At 38.6% G+C, this 23,911-nt stretch overlaps 1 protein-coding gene across 17 annotated transcripts; it reads left to right on the forward strand.

The window, feature by feature from the left end:
* The first annotated feature begins 41 nt into the window (after positions 1-41).
* Positions 42-22,775, forward strand: LOC118509039 (stathmin). Of its 17 annotated transcripts, none has more exons than XM_036049084.1 (7): positions 85-257; positions 2,127-2,311; positions 12,547-12,630; positions 16,423-16,778; positions 16,900-17,049; positions 18,382-18,537; positions 19,178-22,775. In XM_036049084.1, exons 2-7 carry the CDS (start codon positions 2,281-2,283, stop codon positions 19,253-19,255), a joined length of 855 nt encoding a protein of 284 aa, XP_035904977.1. In that variant the 5' UTR covers positions 85-257; positions 2,127-2,280; the 3' UTR covers positions 19,256-22,775. The 17 variants fall into 17 exon arrangements, 16 of the variants coding, with proteins under 16 accessions (XP_035904978.1, XP_035904977.1, XP_035904979.1 ...); XM_036049080.1 differs by lacking the exons at positions 85-257; positions 2,127-2,311 and adding exons at positions 5,509-5,602; positions 6,919-7,116; XM_036049082.1 differs by lacking the exons at positions 85-257; positions 2,127-2,311 and adding exons at positions 5,511-5,582; positions 6,919-7,116.
* The last annotated feature ends 1,136 nt before the right edge of the window (positions 22,776-23,911 follow it).

The following is a 23,911-nucleotide window of genomic DNA, read 5'->3' on the forward strand; positions in this document are numbered from 1 at the left end:
TCTGTTTCGCATGCTCTCGCTCCCTCCTATCGAAGCAACCGTACGCGTGCGGCAGTTATATGCAGACAGTTTCTGGACGTCTCCATTCAAATTGAAACCGTACCCCGAGCGTGCGAGTGTTTCCCGCTGTTCTCGTGTCCTGTGAAGTCGTAATTAAAGTTTTAACGCAGAAACGAAGTGATTATTGTTTAGTGTGAAAAATAGCAGTCGTTTTTGGAGGTTAACTCATCGCCAGCATTGAAGTTTTGTGTTGCAAGGTAAGCATTCGCATAATTTGATGATTTAATGGTAAGCCGCCTGTTCTGTTGGGTCGTTGGTGTGCAAGAAAACAAAAATGACGTCGTAGTTTAGGTTCGTTGCTACAGGATGCTCCTTATTCCGGGCCTACTGTTAGTCCCGTGTTGCGCTCCGCTCACTCCAGAGTCGCCCAAAGCCACCAAATCGGATGTTTTGTCTCGTTCACACACAGTAGCCAGACGCATATGGCGCGCTTTTCATTTGCTTGAACGAGGGGACATGGCCGTACACAAAGACGTGCATTATTTAGAGTAAAGTTCAGTCAGCTGTGTTCTGGATTCTCTTTCATTGCACGCAAATGTTTATTTAGATGCAGTGTGCACTGCTAAATCAATTTCGGCGCAGAATCGACAAGGGCAGATTTGATCAAATTGTACTGTTTCAATGATCCATATTAATTTTAATTATTCTGATACATACATTTTTATAGTTTGTATGTTGGGGCTGGTCTGCTCCAGAAGTATTGCCAAGATATACGGCCAGTCCGTCTTTTCCCAAAGCTACTCAAACGCATCAAATATTATTTATTTTGTAATTGGCTGACAAAAGATTTCGAAAGTAATATTAAGTCGGGATTTCATGTGACCGTAATGATCCTTATTAGTATCATCGCGTTATTACAAAAGTAATAGCGTTTGCATCGACACAATCCATTGCAATCCATTAAAGGTCCCGGTAACGGAGCTCTAAACCAGACTCTCTTCAATTAATAAAGCTAACAAGCTATTGCGCGCATCATTTGATTGCCTTGCCAAACGACTTGCACTTTCTTTTAAACCCAAGCTGGAAATTCTGGTTTTCCACATAAAAGGAAGTGGACGAGAAGGAAAGTTATCTTGCATCGCCCATGTTTGATCGGTTCATAATTGTAGTAAACAGCATCAAACTGGAGTAAAAAATGTGTTTTCCCTTTATGCGTCTGTCGCCTGGTTGCGTCTGGTTAGGGATGCATAGTCAATGAGTCAGTTTACGTTGGCGCAATGTCATCGAACGTGTGCTTAAGCACCCGCGAAGGGCCATGCACAGAGGGTTGCCGAACTTAGTCGATCGAGAAGACTGCACGCGGTGTTATGTTCCGCCTGGGAGCTCTTCTTACTGTATCTACCCCCTCCTTCACAGGCTCACGCTCAAGTTACGGTTACTTCCTTCATTTGTGTTGTACAGCGGCTGTTGTCCAAGCAATTCGCTACAAAGAGACTTCAGAAGATCGACTTCGGATCGTGTTGTCTTCCTTCCCTTATTAGTCTTCCGGGTTGTAGGACCGGTTAGGCCGTGCATACACCGAACATCCCTCCAAGCTGGAGGAGGCCCACGCAAGTCGCTGTGGACCCTTTCTTTTTCTGTTCGCGATCGTAATATACACCCAATGTCGATTCTCTGTACCCGAGTCGTGTTCCGTTTCAGGGCAATTCATCTTTGGATGCTAAAAGGAAACGCTAGCCACCAGGAAAGCTTACATCCAATCAGCAGACACTGCCGAGTGTTCTCCCATAAACCGTTCCATATTTGGGTTTAATACTTTTCTCTTCCGCCTGCACATTTCAATCGTGCGTACGGTCAATCGGTTGAAGGCTGCACTGCATATGACTTATGGAGGAATACGCTGGTTTTGTTGATTATTTTATCTTTGCTATTATAAAGAGATTTTTTAAAATAATTTTCATGAAAATTTGGTGCCTGATCGTTGCTGCACAGTGGAAACACTTCTTAAAACTATTGTTCGTTTTATAGCTTTCTGCACGGAATTTACTTTCTAGGTCTCATAAGGCCATATTTTATTTTTTGTTTACCTCATTTCATCTTATGGTTTCGGTTTTCTTTTATTTTAGGTGAAAAGGTGTAGTTTGTGTACCGTGGGTTGTATTACGGATAGAGGAACTCAAAAAAGAAAGAAGCCGCCAGACGATCAGACGCGTACAGCCGTATATAAAATTCTGCACTACATAGACTAGCATCATTCATTATCCGCCTACAACTTCCATTATGTCTGCTGAACAAGTATCCAGCGCCGAAGGTAAGTAAAAAAGACATTGCACACCGCGCTCACTGCTATTGCCATGATTGTGGTATTGATTTTAGCGCGGGGAATATTGTTTGCATTAATCGCCATAAAGAGTTCTTCTGTATGAGTTGTCTGTAAACCAAGGAATTAGCATTGATTTACACAGCCTCTGCAGTAAAGCAGTAGAGCTTTAAGCAAAGCGGAAGTGTTTGGTTTTTGTTTTACTCCAACCGTATCGCTTTAGCCATAAAGAAACAGTATCTTCCTTGTTCGTCTTACCGGATAAAACAAAAACAAAGGACGTTTTGGGGGAGCAGCTTGCTTTGTGTAATGGTCAATATTTTTAAAAAATTTGGGCGTTTTGATTTGTTTTGTTGCTATTGAAATGTAAATTATATGAATAGCAAGTTGAAGCTTTAATTTCTTCCTTTTCCATCGACAATATTTGAAAGTAGACTGTGTAGGAGTGTTGCATGGAAACCAGTCCATATGCGATTTACAATCCACTTTCTTTGCTTGACCTCAATGCCCGTTACGTTTGGGCAGTGTTGCTTGTGCTTAGCTTAAGAATGTTGATCATACCTTACTAATAATAATCTGGGTTATTTTTAATTTGGTGGGAAGTGTATGTAGGATGGATTGGCCAATTACATGATAAAAAAAAAAAAAAAATGCCGACTGTGCTTAGTCCGGGATATTGTATTAGCAGGAGAAAATAAATCTCATCCAATGTGAATTGTTTTTCCATGCCACAGGCTTTCAAGAGATTTAATCAGGCGTATATTGTGAAAACTAAAAAATAGGTCTACAACAACATATTTTGTTGAACAATGTTGACAAATTGTTTTATATGATGCTATATTAGCTTAGTTTATCAAAAAAAAAAAAACAATTTTTTAGACTCATTCAATATCAAATACCGTAAGAGAAATATAAATTCAAACCCAAGAAATAGAATAATCTTTATTTATGCACTTTTATTACCCCTCTTACATATATAACCCTCAGCCTTATATAAATTTTATGTCTGCGTTGTGATGGAATGTATAATAACCTTCATTTATTATTTTTGTCGGATAGTTTATAAGGCGTCTATTTAAATAGACAAATATGCTTGATATAAAGCACGAAAGTGCTGATACATGAGATGCAGTGATATTCCTCACATGTCATAACTATATGATCTTCCTGATACGTTGGATGTAATTGTGTTCGTTTATTTTCACATGGTTTTTATTTATCATTAGATAACATTATTTTTTTCAATACGGCGTCAAGCCGTCATTCTAGAAATATAAATAAATGAATAACATTATTTTTAAGTTTGGTCCATGCTTATTGCATGCATGTCTCTTAACTAAAAGTACACCCCTTTTTCTAAAGAATCGCCAACATCGTTTATTAAATTCACCCATAAACCCATCTTTTCACGCATAGTGAGTATAGGGTTACGCTTAGTTAACAGGGGAAAACAATGGCTTTTATTACAGGCAAAAAGGCATGATCATAACGCGAAACGAGAGTGGAATCATAGTGAAGATCGCATAATGGCTTCGGCAAGATGCACCCTCACACAAACAAAAATCATGTTGTTTATGATATGAAAAAAGGAGTGTGCACTCATAGTGGATATGGATTGGAATTGTAACAGCCCCGTTAAAAAAAACTCGTTTACATGTCTCAAAATTGTTTGTTGTTTTTGCATTGGCTGATAAATGTAAATAAATTTAATAAATGATAAATTGTACAAATTAAAAACTTCGTGTTAAACAAACACGTTTGAAATATTGTGCGTTTTCAAAACTCACTCATCATCAGCCAAGTATTGGGATATCTGGCCTGCTATATGGTTCATAAACTATGCCGATCCCTTGCTCAAAACTTTAACAAATCAAATCACAACAAGTGATTTTTCACCCTTTTTTCAAAATACCAAAACTGCATTATTGTTAGAGGAAGTAAAAGCTTTTTTTACACATACTTTTCAATATTAAGAATGGCAGAGCAAAATCACCTTATTTTTTAGAGGATTGCTAAATATGTCCCACTGTTACATAAATGCACTTTTCTCGATGCATCACCGGACATTGTCGTTTGTGTGGCGTAGGGGATAATAGAACATACACGAAAACGCATTGTAGTCAATCTCATGGTGCGGCGCTGGGCGCATTGGGTTGGTAGAGTGTTAATAATATAGTACGTTGTCCATCCAGCTTGGCGTCGTCCCACCCCAAAGGATGTTGAGTGTGGCCGACTGGCACCAATGTTCTTGTGAACTTATTGCCTATATCAATTAACTCAGAAGGCTTCAATTTTTTACTGAATTTCATACGCATTACTGCAGCGTATGTATAAAGTAAGTTCAAAATTGTGTGCCCGATAATAATAAAAAGACAGGGCCGTATTGCTCGCATTTTTTTAATTGTGAAGGACGGCGGTGTTGCTTATCGCCAAGACGTTACTAATGAATAAAAATATATATAAAACAGGCAAATTTGTTGATAGATGGATCTTGAGGCCAAACGGTTCTGACAATCGTGTAATGCGGCGATCATACCTGTATCGGAAAAAAATGTCGCCGCATATGGCGGATGTAATAAAAGGATCGTGCGCGTCGAGCACAGATTTTTTCTCTTCTTTTATCAAAATTGTACTTGTGACTATGGATTGGAACGGCTGGAGCTAATCTAAAAAAACCGACGAAACCGGCTCCTCGCGGATGTCGGGGCTTTTTAGATTGTTTACGAGCATTTACCCTTAACATATAGGGGTCGCGAGCCTAATTTGAGTTTGTGTTGGTTCTGGGGACGGCAGCATTTCCTGCAAACACCGACACGTAAAAGCTCGTCCTGCGCAGAATACAATCCATACGGTGTTTTGTACGGACGTGGAATGTTGTGACTGTATTTGTAACAGATTTACGCTGGACGTAGGATATCGATCGATTTTCCTTTGCACAGATGTCCTTCGGGTGTCGGACAAAAGAAAACTCCTCGCTTGAACTGTGAAGGTAAATCGTGGTGCACTTGTAGGGAACCGTGTTGTTCGATAGACAGTGACAACAATATTCGAGACAGCCGGTTCACGGATTGATTTTCCGAGCAACGAACAGTAGATGGAGGAGGAAGGGTAATGCTGTCAGTTTTCCGAATCGGAGCATTCATACTGCTTTAAGATTCCATCGCCGTGTCCTGAACGCTGTGCACAGTCCTGCTTTAGACGTCGATCCATTTGGTGGTTGTTATTTTATCTGGAAGAGAGTTTTCTGCACTGGTGTTTTCCCGTACGGTGAACAGTGGTAGTGTGAGTGAGTGGATAATAAAAAAAGAAAGCTAGATAAACTAACAAAAAAAAAATCGAAGACATTGAAGAGGAAGTGACTACGCTATAATTATTTGGTGCATACACGGAATTAAGCATCGTTAGTGCTGTTGCGACTGTTTTTGGACTGTTGGATAAGAGTTGCAACTAAATGACACACACCCAAATCACCAATCCCTTGCGTTTGGCCTATGCGGAATAATATGTCACACAAAGTGTGAAAAAGTACATCTATCCAAAATTGCTTTATTTTACCGCAGCTGGGCTGATAGCAATTTTTGGTAACTGCAGTGTTAGAGAAAATGTGTATGCCATATTCCTCGGCTTAATATATTCTGTAAAACAATGTTTCTAGTATCTCTCCGAAATATTTTCTACTGTAGAAAGCGTATGACAGTTACTGCAAATTAGTTTCTTTGAGATGAAATGCCCCGCCCTGGACTATTGGAAGTTGAAGAATTGAAGGGTGTTCGTGGCTGTGGTGGAAAAGAATGTTTGTTAGTGCATGCGTATACTGTACACGACACTGACAGCTTTCCAAGCTGGCAGTTGATCGGCTCCAACCGAATCTCCATTATCCTTTCGCTTTTCTTTCGGTTTGCGGAATTTTACGAGTCTGGTGTGTATGTATGAGTTTTAAATGAGTTAGTCACCGGTGTGTGCGGAAAAGCTTATTTTACAACCGGAATACAGACATTCAGGTGCCGGTGACTGAAAATCTATAGAGGTATATTGAGGGCAGAAATCGCTAGCATCAAAGGATTAACTATTGGATATCGTTTGAATTTTCGTGAGCTATTTTTTGTGCTGTGATAACGTAGGGATTAACAAAATTTTAAATGAAAGTGTTTGGGTTCACTCAACTCATAAAGAGTAAAATCGTTTCAATAAGTTTTTTCTAAGTTTTTCTTCAAATATTGCAATTTCTTTTAATTCCGAGTTTCCCCTGTTCCTGGATAAATCGTTGCTTTTTGTATAGATAAAAATACTTTTGAGTCAATCCAGAAATGGCAGGCAGATACCTTTCGAGAATTTGGTGCCAAAAAAGGAGATGTATTAGAAAAAGCTTGGTTAATTTGCTACAAAAATAAATAATTAGCCATCTTTGTTGGTGATGGTGATTAAAATAAACCAAATTTACAGGATCCTATTACCCAAACCTTCATTAATATAGAAGACCCATTTTGTCTTTATAATCGATCGACTGTAAAGAATATCTTTTTATCTTGTCCATATTTTTCATCTCGAACGGAGTTTTGATCGATATTGGTTTAATTTTAAAACTGTATATTGTATAGTATATCAGCGTCTCACTTGAAATAGTTAAGCAAAAGTGAAAGCCGAAAAAGTACCAGTGTTCGTGTACGCATCGCGTTCGATTTTCTTTCGACAGTCCTAAGATAAATTTATAGTCTACAAAATGTTGATTGGATTAGTGCGAGACTCCGTTATGCAGTGCTTCTGCCATACATGTCGAGCTCCAGTGTTGCCGGCAGGTAAGAGATATCTTATCGAATCCACCGCAGGAAAAGGACAGGATGTGAAATGATTCTAGCAGTTATACAATGCTGCAGTCTGTCAGTATTGAACATACTGAGACTGGCATGATGTATGAGCTGCTGCAGGAGATAAAACGTGGAAAGATTTCCGATTGTCACTTTTATTTCATCATTTCACGTCCTTTTTCGATTAATTACACATGTGAAAAGTTGTTTGGCTGTAGTGTGTTTTAGACCAGACCATATTATATTATTTTCATTTTGCCTTATTTAATGACAATGGTTATGATTATGACCAACACGGGCAGTACTTATGTACTTTGAATTTAATTTAATCTTATTTATTGTTAAAAAACTATTTGTTGTTTTAATTTGGGAATATATGACGTTACTATGGAACAAATAAGTTCAAACGCTACCAAAACTAGGGAGAAAAGGCTGGGTTCTCAAGTTAACACTGTTGATCATGAATAAGTAATATAATTTCCTGTCTGCGAAAAATAAGTTTGCTTAAAAAGCTACGCATTTCTCCCCTATCCCCCTATGTTCGGATCAGGTGTTCAAAGAGAGTGAGACGTTCAGTGGATAAAAGAATGAAACAAGAAATTCTTTTGGCACACCACACGAAGGTACGATTTTCATGGGGAAACACGAGGCTCGGCCTCGCAAGGCAGCGAAGGCAACGTCGGCCGTAGGATTATATAACTTTATGTGCACAAAATAAATAAGAAACACCAGTCGTTTTTGGTTGATTCAGGGGGCTCTGGCTTTTTAGGTCCTTGGAAGAACCAAGTGGACGTACCAGCGGATGACTCATCCAAGAGCACAGACGGCGGACGGTCGGTTTGATACGTAGCCGTTTTATCGTCTTCCACTGCGTCGTCTCCACAGTTTCTTCCTTTTTTTACCCCCATCAAGTTCGATTTTTCCTGCATGGGACTAAAGCCGGCATCTGGGTTTTGCCTCGTCTCGCAAGAGAGAAAAAATTCGCTGAACGACGAACGTAATTTTTATGGCAAAGTTTCGCTGGTATTGGTACTTTTAGGTTCTAAATGACAGTTCATTCTTTTTTGTGAGCGTTTAGTACGATCTATCAAAATATCTTATGTGTACTTAATAATCTTTTTTTTAATTTAACGCTAGCAAATGTCGCTAATTGAAAACCAGTGAAAGGCAGAAAGTTTCAACATAATATATGCATTTTATTTTTTTCGTATTGTATTTGGATAGTAGTGTTAGCATTAAGGCTAAACTTGACACTAAAACTTACAAAACTTTTTGCACCACCTTTTCATGAGCTTACTAAAACATAAGTTGAATACATTTATCTCTGTGTATCCTGTTTAACCGTAAGGTTTGTCAAAAGTCACCTTCAATTTGTTTTTTTCTTGTTGTTGGTAGAGCGTCATCGATACACGCGACGAAGATACTCAGTTATGCCGGCCACGTACATTAGCTGATGGGCAGAGAAGGAGCTCTAATGCTATTGCTGTAGCCTTTTCCTCTTCTAGAATCTCTCTTCTACGTAACGATGTTCGAGACATTTTCTCATAAAACAAGTTGTTTTTTGTGAGTCAAAGACGAAATTAGTATTTGCATGATAATCCTGACTGTTGAAAAGGTTGTAAAAATAGTCATCAATCTTAAAGTCGTGATGTATGGTGCAGTCAGTTTTAATTGTGAACGAAGATTATTTTGTATACAACATATAATGTACAATATTTTTATTATAATAAGTAGCAGAAAACTGCAAGTCTGCGCAAATTGCAATACTAATTCTATGAACTAATGTCTGTTAATAGTATAAAAAACCTTTTCATTTTCTCATTCTTGCGAGGCTTGCAAAAATCGATTCATCCAAAATTATCCTGTTTCCAAATTTTAGTGGCTCATGAAACACGGATGGCATGTTGCCAAACTAAGACAAAAATTGCCTCTACGGATTTACCCTAAAGTTTTGGCAAACCAAAGCACGTAGAGCTTTTGGTGTTGTATCGTTTTGTGCGGGTCGTTTCCCTTGAACTGTTAGTTTTTTTTTTCATTTAGATAATTCAACTGTCAGTCTAAACGCAAGTCAGGTGGTAGGTAGTACACGCAAGCATTATTTCGAGTTGTGTGTTTGTATTGCTCATGTTTATGCGGTACTTAAAACACGATTAACACACATCGTCCTGGTAATGAAAATTGTGATCATCAAGAATCGCGATAAGGAGTTGTATCTATGGCACCACGAAGTAAACCTCACAGTTTACGGGACGATATGTATATCATGAAGCATAATAAAGCACATTTCATTATGTATTAGGATATTCCTATGTCGGTGTCTTTTGTTAGTCTGGGAGTGGTTATATATTTGAAAAACAATTCTTGCAACTCTTTTGATGGATGCACTGCAAGATGCATTTTCATGTTTCTAATACTCGAGTCTACGAGCGAGTTGCAGTGAAACGACTACAACAGTGCTATAGTATGTGACTAACAGAGTAACGAACACATCATACGCAAGTGTGCAGGGTGAATTTCATGCCGCACGAACATTATACCCGGTCATGATTTGATCCTGCATTCCCCTTTTTTGCTTACATTCGGAGTCCTCCAGGATTTCCTGAAACCCTCTACCTGATATGCAATTTCTAGGTACTGCAGTTTTTTTTTCTGTATCCTTTTCGTTGCCCCCAGGTAGAGTTGGGGATGTGAATGTATCCATGTACGCAAAGGTTTCAGTTTTTACCCACGTAGGCTTATGACTCCATTGTGGCTGGCCCATAGGGTGGAATTAGTAAGCAGGACCATGGGGGAAATCAACTTTATGACGCAGAATTGGAGGAGCCACAACTGTCTGCGCTGCAATTGGAGCTAACAACCCTTCCATGCTGGCATCAGACTCTCACAGCTTGACTTGAAGGGCATGATGAGCTGGTAGGGGTAATGAAACGAGAAGTGAATAGAAGTTTTACAGAAAATACTTGGGCGCCAATCATGAGGACATATAGCAGTGCATGGCACCATTTGATTGTGTGTGACTCATCATAAGCGAAACCTAGCTTCAGGCATAATTACGGGTTGCATGAGGCCGCTTTATGTTATTGAGGTTTAAAGGAAAAGTTTTTGGATTGTTCAGTTTTTGAATATTTAGATTTTGAAAGGATTCGTCTATAAGATAACAAATTAGCATATACAGTCTGAGCTCAACACACGGTTAAGCTCAGGGGCCGGCCCGGTCTGAGTTCTAACCCAGGTCCTGCCGTGTGGAGACCGGCGCCAATACCGCAACTTCTCCGCACGCACAAAACATATGTTTACATCGTTTCGCATCGTGTCGGCGTACTCACAATAAAAACACCTTAGATATATGGAATCGGTCCAAAACTTACAATTCCTTGGCCTCGTGCTAGAGAAACATTATAAGGAGTACTTTTTGCTCCCTGTGTGACGATACACAACGGCAGAACCGCTACAATAACAATAAAAAATGCTAATCAACAAAGCTTTAGATTAGATGCATGGTTATTGCGATTTGACTGTCTAATTATGCTGGAGACGAACCAACAATCTCTTCTGAACAAAAATGTTGGTGCAGGTCCAACGTTTTTAAAACCAGGCTTGAGCCAGATTTGACGTTCTTTATTAGTATGCAATGCTAGTGTAGGGAATTTTGGATTGTGTTGTTATTTTATACAGCAGATTACGAACTCATAATCAATCACTGCAGATGGTTTTGCATCTAACTCATTTTATTCAAAGTTGTTCAAAGAGGACTATACAGATGCAGTTCGCTTGAAATTATGTAATTGCCCTTGTCTAAAATTAGCTTAGTAGAGTCTAGGGTGCTTTTAACATTTGAAGTACAACAATCAGTTGAGTGGACGATTTCTCACAAGACACGATACACACGATAGTTAAAGATAGATAGAAAATACTTTTACGGAAAAAATACAGTTAAAAAAATCAAGATATCGAATATGGCAAGCCCTCTCAAGACAGCAGTGCTAATCAGAAGAAGTAAAACATTCGGTAGGTGTAGATTTAATGTATGAGGGAGAAAATGTCATCCAAATTTAGCAGTGTCACATGGCACGAGAAAACTTTTACCCGTTGGGCTTGGATACCTAACTTACAATTTAAGTAATGTAACTTGTGATGTCGGTTCCAAAGGTCGAACTTAATTAGAAACTTTTAACCGATGACAGCTGTTTAAAGAATTAAGACGAATTATCCCTCTTCTTCAAATTTTGTTGAAAATTTCGATAATTTTCAGTCAGTCAAAGTTAGCAATTCGACCATATTTTTGGATACATTAAAAAAGAATATAACTCTAAATTATGTAGCAAAATTCATTGAACTACATATCATTGCTCATTCGATACATCAAATTACCTTTTTTTAAATATTTATTCGTTTTGTCATATTTGTTTTCTTCCACGACTAACTTTGTACAAAAATCACGAAACAAACAAACATACAAAGTTTGTTGTGGTTGTGTTTGTGAATGTGGTTGTGAGGCATATCGTTTTACCTCCTCTAATCATTTATTGAATTTGTCCGGTAGCCGTTGGCTGGATGATGGTGCCAGTGTCGAATTTCCGGCATTGGCATCACCCACATGGGGGGTGCTTTCAACACTAAATTTTTCATTGACTCACAGCGAGGTTAGCATGCTACCTGCATTGCATGCTTTCAGCCATGTCGTTCGATGAGTCGGTCTCTAGCTGTAGACCATGCTGGGTCTCTGGTCTCACTGGTCGCTGATGGCGCTGAAGAGAAAATGAAATTAATGAACGAACTATACTCGGGAATTGTCACAAAGGGGAAATGATGGTCAAATCGAATTAGCTTGCTGAATGCTTCATCCTAAACGAACGCCCTTAACGGATCCCCACAGCACAATTCTATGCCCGTCGTTAGTGGTTGGTTAGGTTGTAGGTGTTTGCGAAAATGCTGGTGTAGTTGTGCTGAGATTGGGAATATTTTCTGTGAAGGTGTTGAATGGAATAATGGTTGTGGGAAACTATGGCAGAAATCTCAGGAGTCTCTTTATGCTATTGCAACATGGGTTATTTCTGTGTAAAGCACTACGGCATTAAGATGTTGCTAAAATAGTAAGCTATTAATTTTTCCAGTTATTGTTTGCATACAACAATATAATGGAAAGTTATTTGTTAAAAATACACAACATAAAACGGATTCAGACGATAAATTACAATGCCTGACTGACTGACTTAAACAACAAACAAATACACAGTTTGACTGCCCTTTTTCATTTCTGTTTAATATATCAGTTTGTTAACATAAATCATAAATTAACACTTGCGTCTGCGGTCTGTGTACACCAAACAACTTTTTATGATATTTCACGTGTATCTGGGTGGTGTTTGAAATTCTGTACTAATGCTTGAATTATCTCGCCTGCTGGGACTAATTCTTCAGTCAACCGTCGATCTGCTCCGACAAAAAAACCCACTAAAACTCGGACCAAACAGCCAAAAGCATCAAAGAAGGTGAAATTTATAAGTAAGTATATGGAAAATGTCCTTTTGTATAAGCACTACGTAATTTTACATATTTATTGCACTTTTTTATGTGCAAAGCGCCGATTACATTGTTTCTCAGATCATAAAACAATTGGCTCTCTGTTTTGAACAACAATAAGGATTGTAACAACAATAAGAAGTAGAAGTAGTATTCAATAAAAAAACGCTATTTGTTTGCTCGATCATTTAATTCGGTTAAGGGTTTTACACAACAATTCACTGTTTAAACATTGATTTAAAATAGTTTTATTGAAGAAAAACATTATGCTTGTTTTAATTATTGTATGTAAATAATGTTAACAATTTATTTATAACAGACATTTAACAATTTATTTTGCGCTGCGGAACTTTTCCTCTGCCAGTTAAGCTGTTACAATACATCTGTTAAATCTGTGTTAAGTCGTTTGGAAATGTTTTGTGAGCTGTTTTTCCAGCATTAGTTAGTAAATTGGAGTCATATTTCTTGGTATTTATGAAATTGTCGCCACCAACATTAACAAACGAATGGTTTATATAAGTGAGTGGCCAAGAACAGAACGTCCACAAGTGTCTAGCCAATACGTCTGGTCACGCAAGCGGGTTGCTAGTTTTGCCATAGCATATCCTACGCGTACCATGGTCCGTTGTGTTTATCTAGGGGAAATCGATTGGAGTATTTATTCCTCTTTTTTCACGTTTAGCACACCCTTGAATTGATTTATTTTTTATCGATTGGTTTTGGGATACTATAATAATTGTTTTCTCGCTGGTGTGGCGGTGGTTTTGTGAAATCATATCGTTCTGCAAGTTATTTGTTGAACATAAAAAATACTTAACACATGGTTGTCGTGGTCAATACGACGTCAAGCCGTCGTACTAAAAAATATAAATAAATATCATGGTTTAATTTTTGTTTAGGTCGTTGATTGCTTAATTCCCCTAATCGTATGTTAAGTCGTTGTCTGTCCTGTATTCATCATACATTAAACGTAAATTCAATGGTTTTAATGCTTTGCCTCAAATTTCGCTAAACATAGCATTACTGCTGCTAACGCTGTTATTATTTTATGCTTAATTGAAGAAGAGCGCAAGCAAAATGGAAAACTTTTTCCAAATAATAAAGTAGATCAATTTGAAATTGTTGGATGTGTGGCACTTCGAAGGCTGTATGATTTAAGTAACATGAACATGATGAAGTAATACAATTCGAAATAAAGGATGCTATACCTATAATTATCAATATTATATTACAGCACTAGTGTTGCTGCTGAAAAATAAAGGATTTTGAATTTTATTTTATATGCATAAATAAATTTTAATTTGTTTTGAAAAACAGTAAAATTTTGATAAATAAATATGAAGATGTTTTTAATTTATTGTTGTACTAACTGTTGTATTAACATGCACAATTGTCATTTGTGTGTTATTAGGGTTATAACATGTATGAAAAAGCTGATTTAAAGCAGGATAATCACGGCAAAGGTTTGTTGCCATTCTAGTAAAAGGGAGTTATAACAGACTGAAAACGGATGGGAAGCAAATTATGTTTCTTGGATCTTCGACTGTTCTCTTTCTATTTTACACATGAGGATTTTATTATTTAATGAAAACACTATAGCTGGTTTTTTTGCTCCATTTTAGCCCAGTGACTAATAGTGACAGATAATTTTTATCGTTTGTTTATAGAGGCTATGAGTCTCTGAGATCTCATTCGTTTCTTGCTGTACAGTGACAGTTTTATTGGTTCTTTTGTGTTGGTGAATCATAATTTCGCGCAAGTTTTCTGCATCCTGTGCAGACTAGACGAACGAATGCAAAGAATATTCTTGGCATTCCGTGAACGTTTGATACATGAAGATATCAGTAATGTTCGTTCACGATAGTAGAGCAGTAATTGTTACTTTCAGCAGCAGTACGTTGATGAAGAAGAGGTTTATACTTCTATGCTGCGTACTATTCGATGAATCCTAGAGACTCAGTTGACAAGAACACTGCTAGTGGACAACATTTAAGATACCTTTTTCGAATTTCAATTTTGAAACAGGTATGGCAAAAGTTGATTTATCATCACTATTATATTTTAATATTCACTATGCTAATTCTAAAGGGAATTGTCTAGCAAAAAACAATCTTTAAAATGAATTTAACAACGTTTTGCACGTTACATTTGTGCTGTTTTGAGTCTTATCTTTTATTTCGAAATGAAGTTGCTGGTTACTGATGATTCAGAATGGCGTTTTGAATCGAGGGTTTAAAACGAAATAAATGAACTTTTATTTCAATAATTAGTATCAATAGTCAGGTGTCTCTGATTACTTCTCTAAGCCAAGATAAATATGCAACATATACAAATAAAAATTGAAATTAATTTATGTTACACATACAAATCCTCATCGCATATACTCGATGCATATACTAACATTTTTTTATTAAATAAAGAAACACACCCTTACCAGTAGACAATGTAATGGATACTTGCGTCAGACTGGTGTGTGCCGCATATGTCGCGCTCTAATTCCTCCATTGAATTCCAAAAAGCAATTTCCTACATCCAGACACGTCAAGATGCTGCGTGATACAGTAGCTCGTTGGTGTCAGCCGATTAGGACTTTTCCGAGCTTCCTAGATAACATAAGCTGCAGATGAGCTTATGTATGTGAGTCAGACTGACAAGAAAACAAAAAAGGCTGAACGTATTACACACAGCACTCGGGTGTATGACGTCGTGCTTCAGAAAATCAATATTTTTGCACCGTATAGGGCATGACTGTAACTTTCACGGCATGTGTACCAAATATTGAGCTGTTTGTCGCTTGAAAGCAAAACAGTATGTTTAATTTTGAGATACTACAATGATGTTTAATAAACTGTTATTTTTAAGCTTATTTGTAACTAAAATGTTCATGCTGCGGTCGTGTATGAGAGGCCTGGACTGTCTTGATTGGAATGTGAAAACCAGGAGCAAAGAAAAAAAATGTGACAAGGTTTACTGATGTACCCTTCCAAATTTCAAATGGTGGTGTCAAGTGTCAGCAGCACACAACATGAGCATTAACCATACACTCGATTGGGCTTCTTTACTCTCGTAAAAACGATGAGAAACCTTTTAAAGGACTTGATTCTAAACACAGCACACAAATGTAAAACGACTATCAAAATCTGCTTATCAATATTGTTTTTGTCATTCGATGTAAAATTATGTCTTAACGTTTGTGGTAACGGGTATTGCATTGAAACCCCTTCGTTAGTTCCATTGATACCATCAGACGGTTTTACCACATAAATTTTCTTCGCTGAACAAAAGTGCAAACCTTTCCAAAACCTCTTCAATTATGTTATTCTCTCTTTTTATATGCTCTGAGATAGCGAGTATATGTGTATGTACGGTTATACGGATGGCCGGCCCATGCCTTACCATATAAGTATTTCAGTAAGATTTGCTTTTCTTTTCGAGCATTTTTTTTGCAAACCCTTTACCAACAATCCCTGACGAGGGACATGGCGCTCACTTTATACAATGTTTCCTTGCGCATAAAAATGTTAAATATTGAAATGATAATTGAATACGCCGTGTCAAAAACATACAGGAACTGGCGGAAAAGCACGACAATGCAATGGACTCCTTTATTTGATTCAAGTTTTATTTTGTACACAACAGTCAACGCTCATAATATTGATTTGCGAGTCAGTTTGAAATGTTCGTGGGCCATTTGCATGACTTGTATGGTGTACCACATCAATTGAATGGACGTTATTAACATGTGGTTCTTTCGTGTTTTATATTCATCTCCAGCTACTGAGATCCGTTGCCAGGAAAAGTCGAAAGGAGGCTTGTGCTATGAAGTAATCTTGGCAGAACCAGCTGGTAACGTGGCGTTACCGAAGCTACCACCAACCCAAGGCAAGAATGTATCCGCCGAGGAAATCGAAGAGAAGCTAAAGGCTGCGGAGGAACGCAGATTGTCCTTGGAAGCAAAGAAGATGGCTGACTGGTCGGCAAAGATGGCCAAAATTGAGGAGGCTTCTCGCAAGAAAGATGAGCTGGACAAGGAATTTAAAACACATGCCAAGGAGGTGCTTCACACCAAGATGGAACAGTATGAGGAAAAGCGAGAACAACAGTTGTCGGAAATAAAGGAAAAGCTAAAGGTACGTTTTTTTTGCATCCTTTTTAGTTACGAGTGTAATTTGTTGGCTCTTTTCAATGCGTTTTAAAATGTCGATATTTAAATTAACTTTGAATTATGCATTATTGTACGTAATTTTTTAGACACACGCAGCCGATATTGAGAAGACGAGACAAAGTTTGGAACAGCAGAAGGTCGAGGAGCTGCAAAAGCATCTGGAAGATAAATTGCGAAATGCTGCCACTCTTCGCGATGATAACATCAAGAAAATTCTGGATCGGCTAAAGGAACACGTACGTATCGTATCTTATAGGAAAATGAACCGTTCGTCTTGGTGTATTAATAGTGTCTTAAAATCCTTCTGTGTAAAGTGTATTTGAGTACTTGAGATCTGATACAAACGCAGGTCAATTTCAAATGCTGTTGTATTGCTCTTATTGCATTTAACACATAAATGGGTAATCGTGCTGCGTTGAATGTGTATACCAATTTGTTAATTTTCGTTTTCTTACGTTTCGTCTCCGTTCGTATTTCTCTCTTTTCCTTTCTATTTCATGTAACACATTTCCACTGCCGTGCACCACGTGTTTACACAAAATACGCGGATATTGTTTTCTGTTTGGTAAAAATCGTACAATCTGGTGGACCACACATCGGGTGATTTTGAACACTGTTTGCACGTAATAATATGCGTCCGGTTTCGGTATCATCGACACCTCTGGCATTCTCGACGAATTCATACATTCACCTCACAACACACACCAATCTGCGCTCACATTCACGTCATACATTGCAATCGATATAATGCTCATTCATTTGTTGGTTCAATACCTATATATGACTCTACTTGTGTGCTCTTTAAAATGTGCTACTTTATATGTATGTGTCACTACATCCGCGTCAATTTTTTTGGATTGTGGGCTGGATTTTTGGTATAACTATTGAACGTGTTTGTTGTGTATTTCTTTACTGTGTTTATTTGTCGGATGGTGTCTTTCGAATTGTTTCGTAATTTTTATTCTACTTATCGCGATATCCTTTGGTTCAATCTAATTGAAAACACAATCTAATTGTTTCTTTATCTGTTCGTCATCGTTGTGATTTTTTATTTGTCTATTGATATGGATGATTTTTTTTTCTGTCGGGATTTTTGACAAAAATGGTTACTTGTTGTTTGTCAACATCCTTTGATTTATTTGCACAACGTGTATGGTTCACCGATCTCATCACTCATTCAAACTTACGTCATTTCCGGAACATGTTCTCCCCTAATATACTGATACTTTTCAATGATCACGTTCTTATTTTCCACGCCTATTATATTTATGTTGCACATAATTCCGATCGGCAATAATACCGGTTGGTTTTCCGGAAAAAAACAAAAAAAATTATGGCATTTCACCCCATTGCTGTAACGAAATAATACATTATTTGCATTTCAAAATTCAACAAAACTTATTATAAATAAATGTGTGTTTATTACTTTCACTTCGTTTTTCTACGCAATTTTTCCTCGACGCAATTTTGGGATGTACGATAATTTTTCTAATGATACAATCATTTTTCATTTCGTTCGCCCATTCGCACCATCATGTCTATCATCAAACCCCCGCACACACATACAGAACACTGATAAGTTGAACGAAGTCCGCGCAGCCTGCTACCAGACCGAAGCACAAAAGTCCACCGAAAAGACGCGTATCATCGAAAACAAGCTGTCCACCGCCGAACAAAATCGTGAAAAGGAACTCCAGAAGAAATTGGAAAACATTCGCAAGCACGTAGGTTTCGTTTTGTTTTACTTTCATATGCTTTCAACACAAATAATTTGAATTTATTTAATACAGATTCTTTTATTTCCTTATTTATGTACTTTACTGCATCTTGTTGGTTGTCCTTGCTTGGGGCCAATGTGTCTGAAGTGTGTAATATTGTTTATATATTAAAAATAAAAGTTTTGAACAATGCCAACTGTTTCAGGTTAAAAATCGCCAATAAAAACAAAAACAGCAATAAGAACTCGATTATGCATAATTTAACGTTTACATTTAACGTAGAAACGGTATTAGTTTTAGAGATACAATGTGATGTATTTATAAAATTGTTTGGTTTTCTTACAAAAGAGTTCTACGTCAAAATCGAAAAATGTTTTGTAATGCTTCAGAAAAATGCATTAATTCATATGTATCAGTTGTTATAGGAACTGAATAATTGCGACTAGCTAATAAAACCCTGTTGCAAAAGCAGGAAAGGAAGGGTTGGGTTAGGTAAAGAACAGTTATATTACCTTTTACTCTTGAAAATGATTCGATTATTTGCCTTATTCTTGCTTTTCGCCACTTTCAATCGATTTTCTCATGGAACTGGACTTGAGTTGGATTTGTGTTACATAATTCTTCTTGTTTTTGTTTTTCTTTCCAGGAACGACGTGCCGAATTGGTTCGTCAGAACAAGGCGGCCCTGGCTCAAAAGACCGATGTTACTGCTTCGTCTGGCTAGGCCTTGAATCAATATGCGCATGCTAAACGTACATAAAAGCACATACACACGAATTGCTAACACTAACAAAGAGAAAAAGTTGCATAATTTATGTATCGGAAGTGTAGACACGTAACCCCGTAAAATGTGTCACCTTTTATTTCAGATTTGTTTTAATTAATGAACCAATTAGTGAGTTTTTGCGTTCTGCAGATAGAATGAGCCATATTTAATTTAAAAGCAAATATACACATAAAATCAAAGAAGAAATCGATCCCATTGTGATGAAAGGCAGGCAGCCGTTTGAAAACGCCAATGACCTATTGTGAAAAGTGAAAAAGCATTAGCCAATCGAGAACCAACTGATCAAGATCAATAGCATTATCTAACACGTAGCATAAAGAAGAGGAAAACAAAACAGTGGAAGTACTATCGAACAACTAACGTGCGCATTGAACCAAGTAGATAGTTAGATTACGAACATCAACTTGAAGATCTGTTGCGACGGGTGTGGAGCTCATGCAGCTGTATTAAGCATCTAAAACCACGATATTTTATTTTTGTAAGTTTTATTTGTGAAAAATTTTAGCTCATCCCTCACATGGACGTGCAAAACGAATGCCCATATGGTTCTGTCATCAGTCAGCAGACAGCTATGAGAGCTTAATGGGGGAAAATAACATCTCAATCAGAAGCGCTAGGAAAGGCAGCATGCATGCGACTCTAGCGAAAAAGTAAAATGATACGATACGAGTAAAACGATAAAGCTAAAGAATGATAAACAGAGCTCAACAAAGCCCGCACAAACGATGAAGACTAACTAGAGATTTACCTTTGAACTGCCCTCGTTCGTGTGGTACATAAGACCTTTCTGAAAGGCTCGATGCTAAATGTATCTGAACACAGAGAAGAAAAAATGAACCGGTATCAACAACAACTTAGTTCTTCAACGCTGCGCAAACGGCGCGATGAATGCAGAGCGTACAAGAATAACACGACAGCAACAGAAAAAAAACGAGAGATTAATAACATACTAACAGGAAGTAGAAATAGAGCTAAAAACAAATGAAGCAAAATAAACACAGCAAATACTTAATGAAACAAATATTTACCCTCTCCAACTTTTTTTCTCACACCATAATGAAAACGCTATAGACAAGCAAGTACGTATGCAAAAAAAAGAAAATAGATAAACAACATGTAAAGGGCACTGTTTAATGCGTCGTCGGACACAGCTTCCACGAGTTATAAAGCGCACAACCAAGCGCAACGCTGGCTGAAAGACGTCGATGCTCATCATATGCAGTATTTAATACGCTCTAACTTTATCAATGCAGAGCCAAAGCAGGAATTGAATGAATACGGCGTTTGCGTTAACGGCGCCTTAATCCAATGGTGAATCTGTTGAGTGGAATGAACTGGCTAAGGATATTTGGAACGGCAAGCACAAGCTGCAATGATGGAACAAATAAATCAGAGCACTGAAGCAAGGGTCGCAATTCGAGTCGTGAACATCGTGGACAATGGAAAGATAGGGAACGGTGAAACCCCTGAAAAGAAAGGCACACCACCTGTATCAAACGATGCAGTAGGTGCTGCAAGTAGGATAAAGAGAAAATATCGCAATGTAAAACAAATCGCAACAGCAAAACACAGGTACCCAGCGTACAGCGCAACGCAAGAAAGATGTAGGGAAACATTGTAAAACGGGGATTAAAACGCAAGACAGCAAGCAAAACGCATTATATACATATATCGCCTCTGTGCCGCTATTTATACATTTATTCTATCAAAACAAGTCACTCGGATTGGCCGTTGGTGTCGTGAGAGACATCCCTTGGGAGCGACGCGCGGCGTGTCGACCAACCGAGTGTTGATTATTCGTTCCACGCTCTCTTTCGACTTGGCATGAGTTAAAAAGAAGGCAGGGGGGGGGGGGGGGACAGAATAATGCTAGTTTATTATACAGATATAAGTACACCCATATATAAAAATACATATATTTACAAGTTTCTTTACGCTTTTGTGAGGGCAAAGTATATAAATAGGATGGAGACAGGAGCAGGAGGCAGGACGGATCGGAGGAGTAAGGATGTAAGCTTGTCGCTTTTGTGGGAAAAGGGCTAAGAATGGGAAGGGTTAGGAAGCAAGGGAAGGAAAGGGATAGTAAGGGATGATGCAATGGGGTAAGAATCGGCATGCTGATAAGTGCTTTGCTAAAGATAAAGGAAAAAATAAGCTTTAGGAAAAGGATCATTTGCACAACAAAACGTACGTGTGTTGCGAGAGGCTCGGCAGAGGTATGATGAACGTTTGGACGGTGATCGCTTTTGCCTATCTAGTGTTCGAGAGAAAGGCTGCTGCTTTTTGGTAAATGTTCTTATTTGTTTTGCGTTGTAACGTTTTTGCTCCTGTTGTTCGTTGCCGCTCAGTTAGCTGAAGATAACCGAAATTGGAACCGAATCGATGTGTCTGAACGAATCGCCTTTTGTGTAATAATCTAATCAGAGTCCGGTCCGGTCGGTGCCGAAGGGTGAGTGAGTGTGATACAAAATCGTGTGTATGATCATGTACGTGCTCGAACCGAAAAACTATCCTTCACGCTTGTATTAACCGCGGCCGCGGCGCTTATCAAACTGGGAACAGTCCGAATAAAATGAATCATTGAAGCGCGCGTATAAAAACATTCATATTAAACTAAACTTAAATTGTTTATGTGTGCGTGTGTGTGTGTAGGAGCTTCTCGTGCGGAATTTCACAATCGAAAAGGACGGCTTTTTGTTCGATGTAACGTGACATCTGATAAAATTCTATTTTAGCGAAGATGCTGGGCAGCACATGGGCAATGAAGTTTTTCTTTTAAATTTAAAAACAAATCTGCCGATTCTCTGTGCCATCTCCATTCGCCGTGTTTCACCACCAAAGCTCCCACACTGTTGATGTTCAAAACTGTGCGCGCTGCATTTTTTCGGACATGTTCGCATGCCGTTGGAAAACTAGCTAAAGACTAGCTAATTCTTTTGACCCGTTTTTGTTTTTCTATTGGATTGGTGCATTGCTGCATTGGAGTATGATTTGCTAACGACGATCGTCTTGCTGCAGCTGGAAGGCATCAGGAAACTAGTAACACAAGCACATCAACTGTCAGCTGGGCGTGTTGAAGCTTGAAGCTGCCTCATGAGATGTGTGTGTGCCGTAAGACGATGGGCGGCGGGCTACCTAGTGTTTAAAAAAGCCAGCGATCACAAAGCACAAAGCTAAGAAAAAGGCATGCACACACAACACTAGCATACAAAGCAAAAAGGAAGCAAATGGAAAATGTAGCAGCAGCTGAAGTTGTTAGCTAGAATCACTAATAAGATATGCAATCGTGCGATACCTTGTGGCGAAAGGCGGTTACAACATTTGCGATGATGGTGGCACATAACGACGGCGATGAGGAAGGAGATCGTGTTACAAAAATGGTAATTTTTTCCACCCAAAACCGAAATAAGATAAAGTGATGTGTTGGATAAATATATCATAGCAAAAAAAAAAAAAAGCTACAATGGGACAAGCGCATAACAGCACAAACATGTAGTTAGTGCAGCCGGGAGATCGAAAGGGCAACGCGTGCAAATTCCATCACAATGTTAGCGCACCACACTCCTGCCAACGGAGAAGCTAATCGATAGAACAGACACAGAAACATACATAAACATGCAAGCGAGGAAGCAAGCAAGAAGCAAGCTATAAAGGCAAGCTAAACCACAGCATAAAATAATCCAAACACGACACGACACTCAGAAAACACATTCAAATAATAATAACAACAGCAACCCACAACAACAACAACAACAGACACACACACACGGTGGAGAACGACGAAAGGAGCAAGAGAAAACGCATGTAAAACCTTGATTTCCAAAATAAAGACAACAGAAAAGAATGAAGAAAAAACATGGTAAGGCAGCGATTTTTTCTAGCGAAGCATCTGTTCTTTAGTGTTGGTATCGATCCGAAGCAGATGCAGTATCTGGGACAAAATGCTGAAATGTCTGAAGCAATCGCTGGAGCAACACGTCCAAGTGCTCAAAGGCAGAATATAGCCTGTATAGGCCTGTGCCGGTCGGTCGTCCGGTGCCATTCTCGTGACATGACCGTGACATTCCCGGGCCGTAGCTCAGTGAAAGTCCCTTCCGGATCATCACCCCAACATCCAAAACACTACACCGGAAATGCAATTAATGATTGTATAAACTGGCGAGGTTAAAAGTCAGCACCGACAACAACATTGATGTTGAGTTACGCGCAGGGGTGCTGGCTGCCAACCGGTCATATTACAGCCTGAGGAAACTTCTCCACTCTAAATACCTGTCGCGACGGACGAAGCTGGAATTGTACAAAACTTTTATAGTCCCAGTACTCACATACGCCTCTGAGACATGGACTCTGTCCAAAACTAACGAAGCCCTCTTAGCCGCGTTCGAGAGGAAGATGCTCAGAAGGATTTTTGGCCCCGTATGTGTGGAAGGACAATCGAGGAGTCGCTACAATGACGGGCTGTTCGATGATCTTACCATCGTGCAGCGAATTAGACTCGCCAGGCTCCGGTGGGCTGGTCACGTCATGAGAATGACACCGGACGACCCAGCCCGTAAAGTCCTTTTAAGCCGTCCACAAGGACAGAGGAGGCGT

This window comes from Anopheles stephensi, chromosome 3, assembly GCF_013141755.1.
Source record: "Anopheles stephensi strain Indian chromosome 3, UCI_ANSTEP_V1.0, whole genome shotgun sequence".
Taxonomy (NCBI): Eukaryota; Metazoa; Arthropoda; class Insecta; order Diptera; family Culicidae; genus Anopheles; species Anopheles stephensi.

Coding starts and splice junctions, on each gene's coding strand:
- LOC118509039 (XM_036049080.1), top strand. CDS start 7,041: ATGTTGATTGGATTAGTGCGAGACTCCGTTATGCAGTGCTTCTGCCAT. Junction 12,631..16,422: donor AAAGAAGGTGAAATTTATAA/GTAAGTATATGG, acceptor ATTCATCTCCAG/CTACTGAGATCCGTTGCCAG. Junction 18,538..19,177: donor TGGAAAACATTCGCAAGCAC/GTAGGTTTCGTT, acceptor TTTTCTTTCCAG/GAACGACGTGCCGAATTGGT.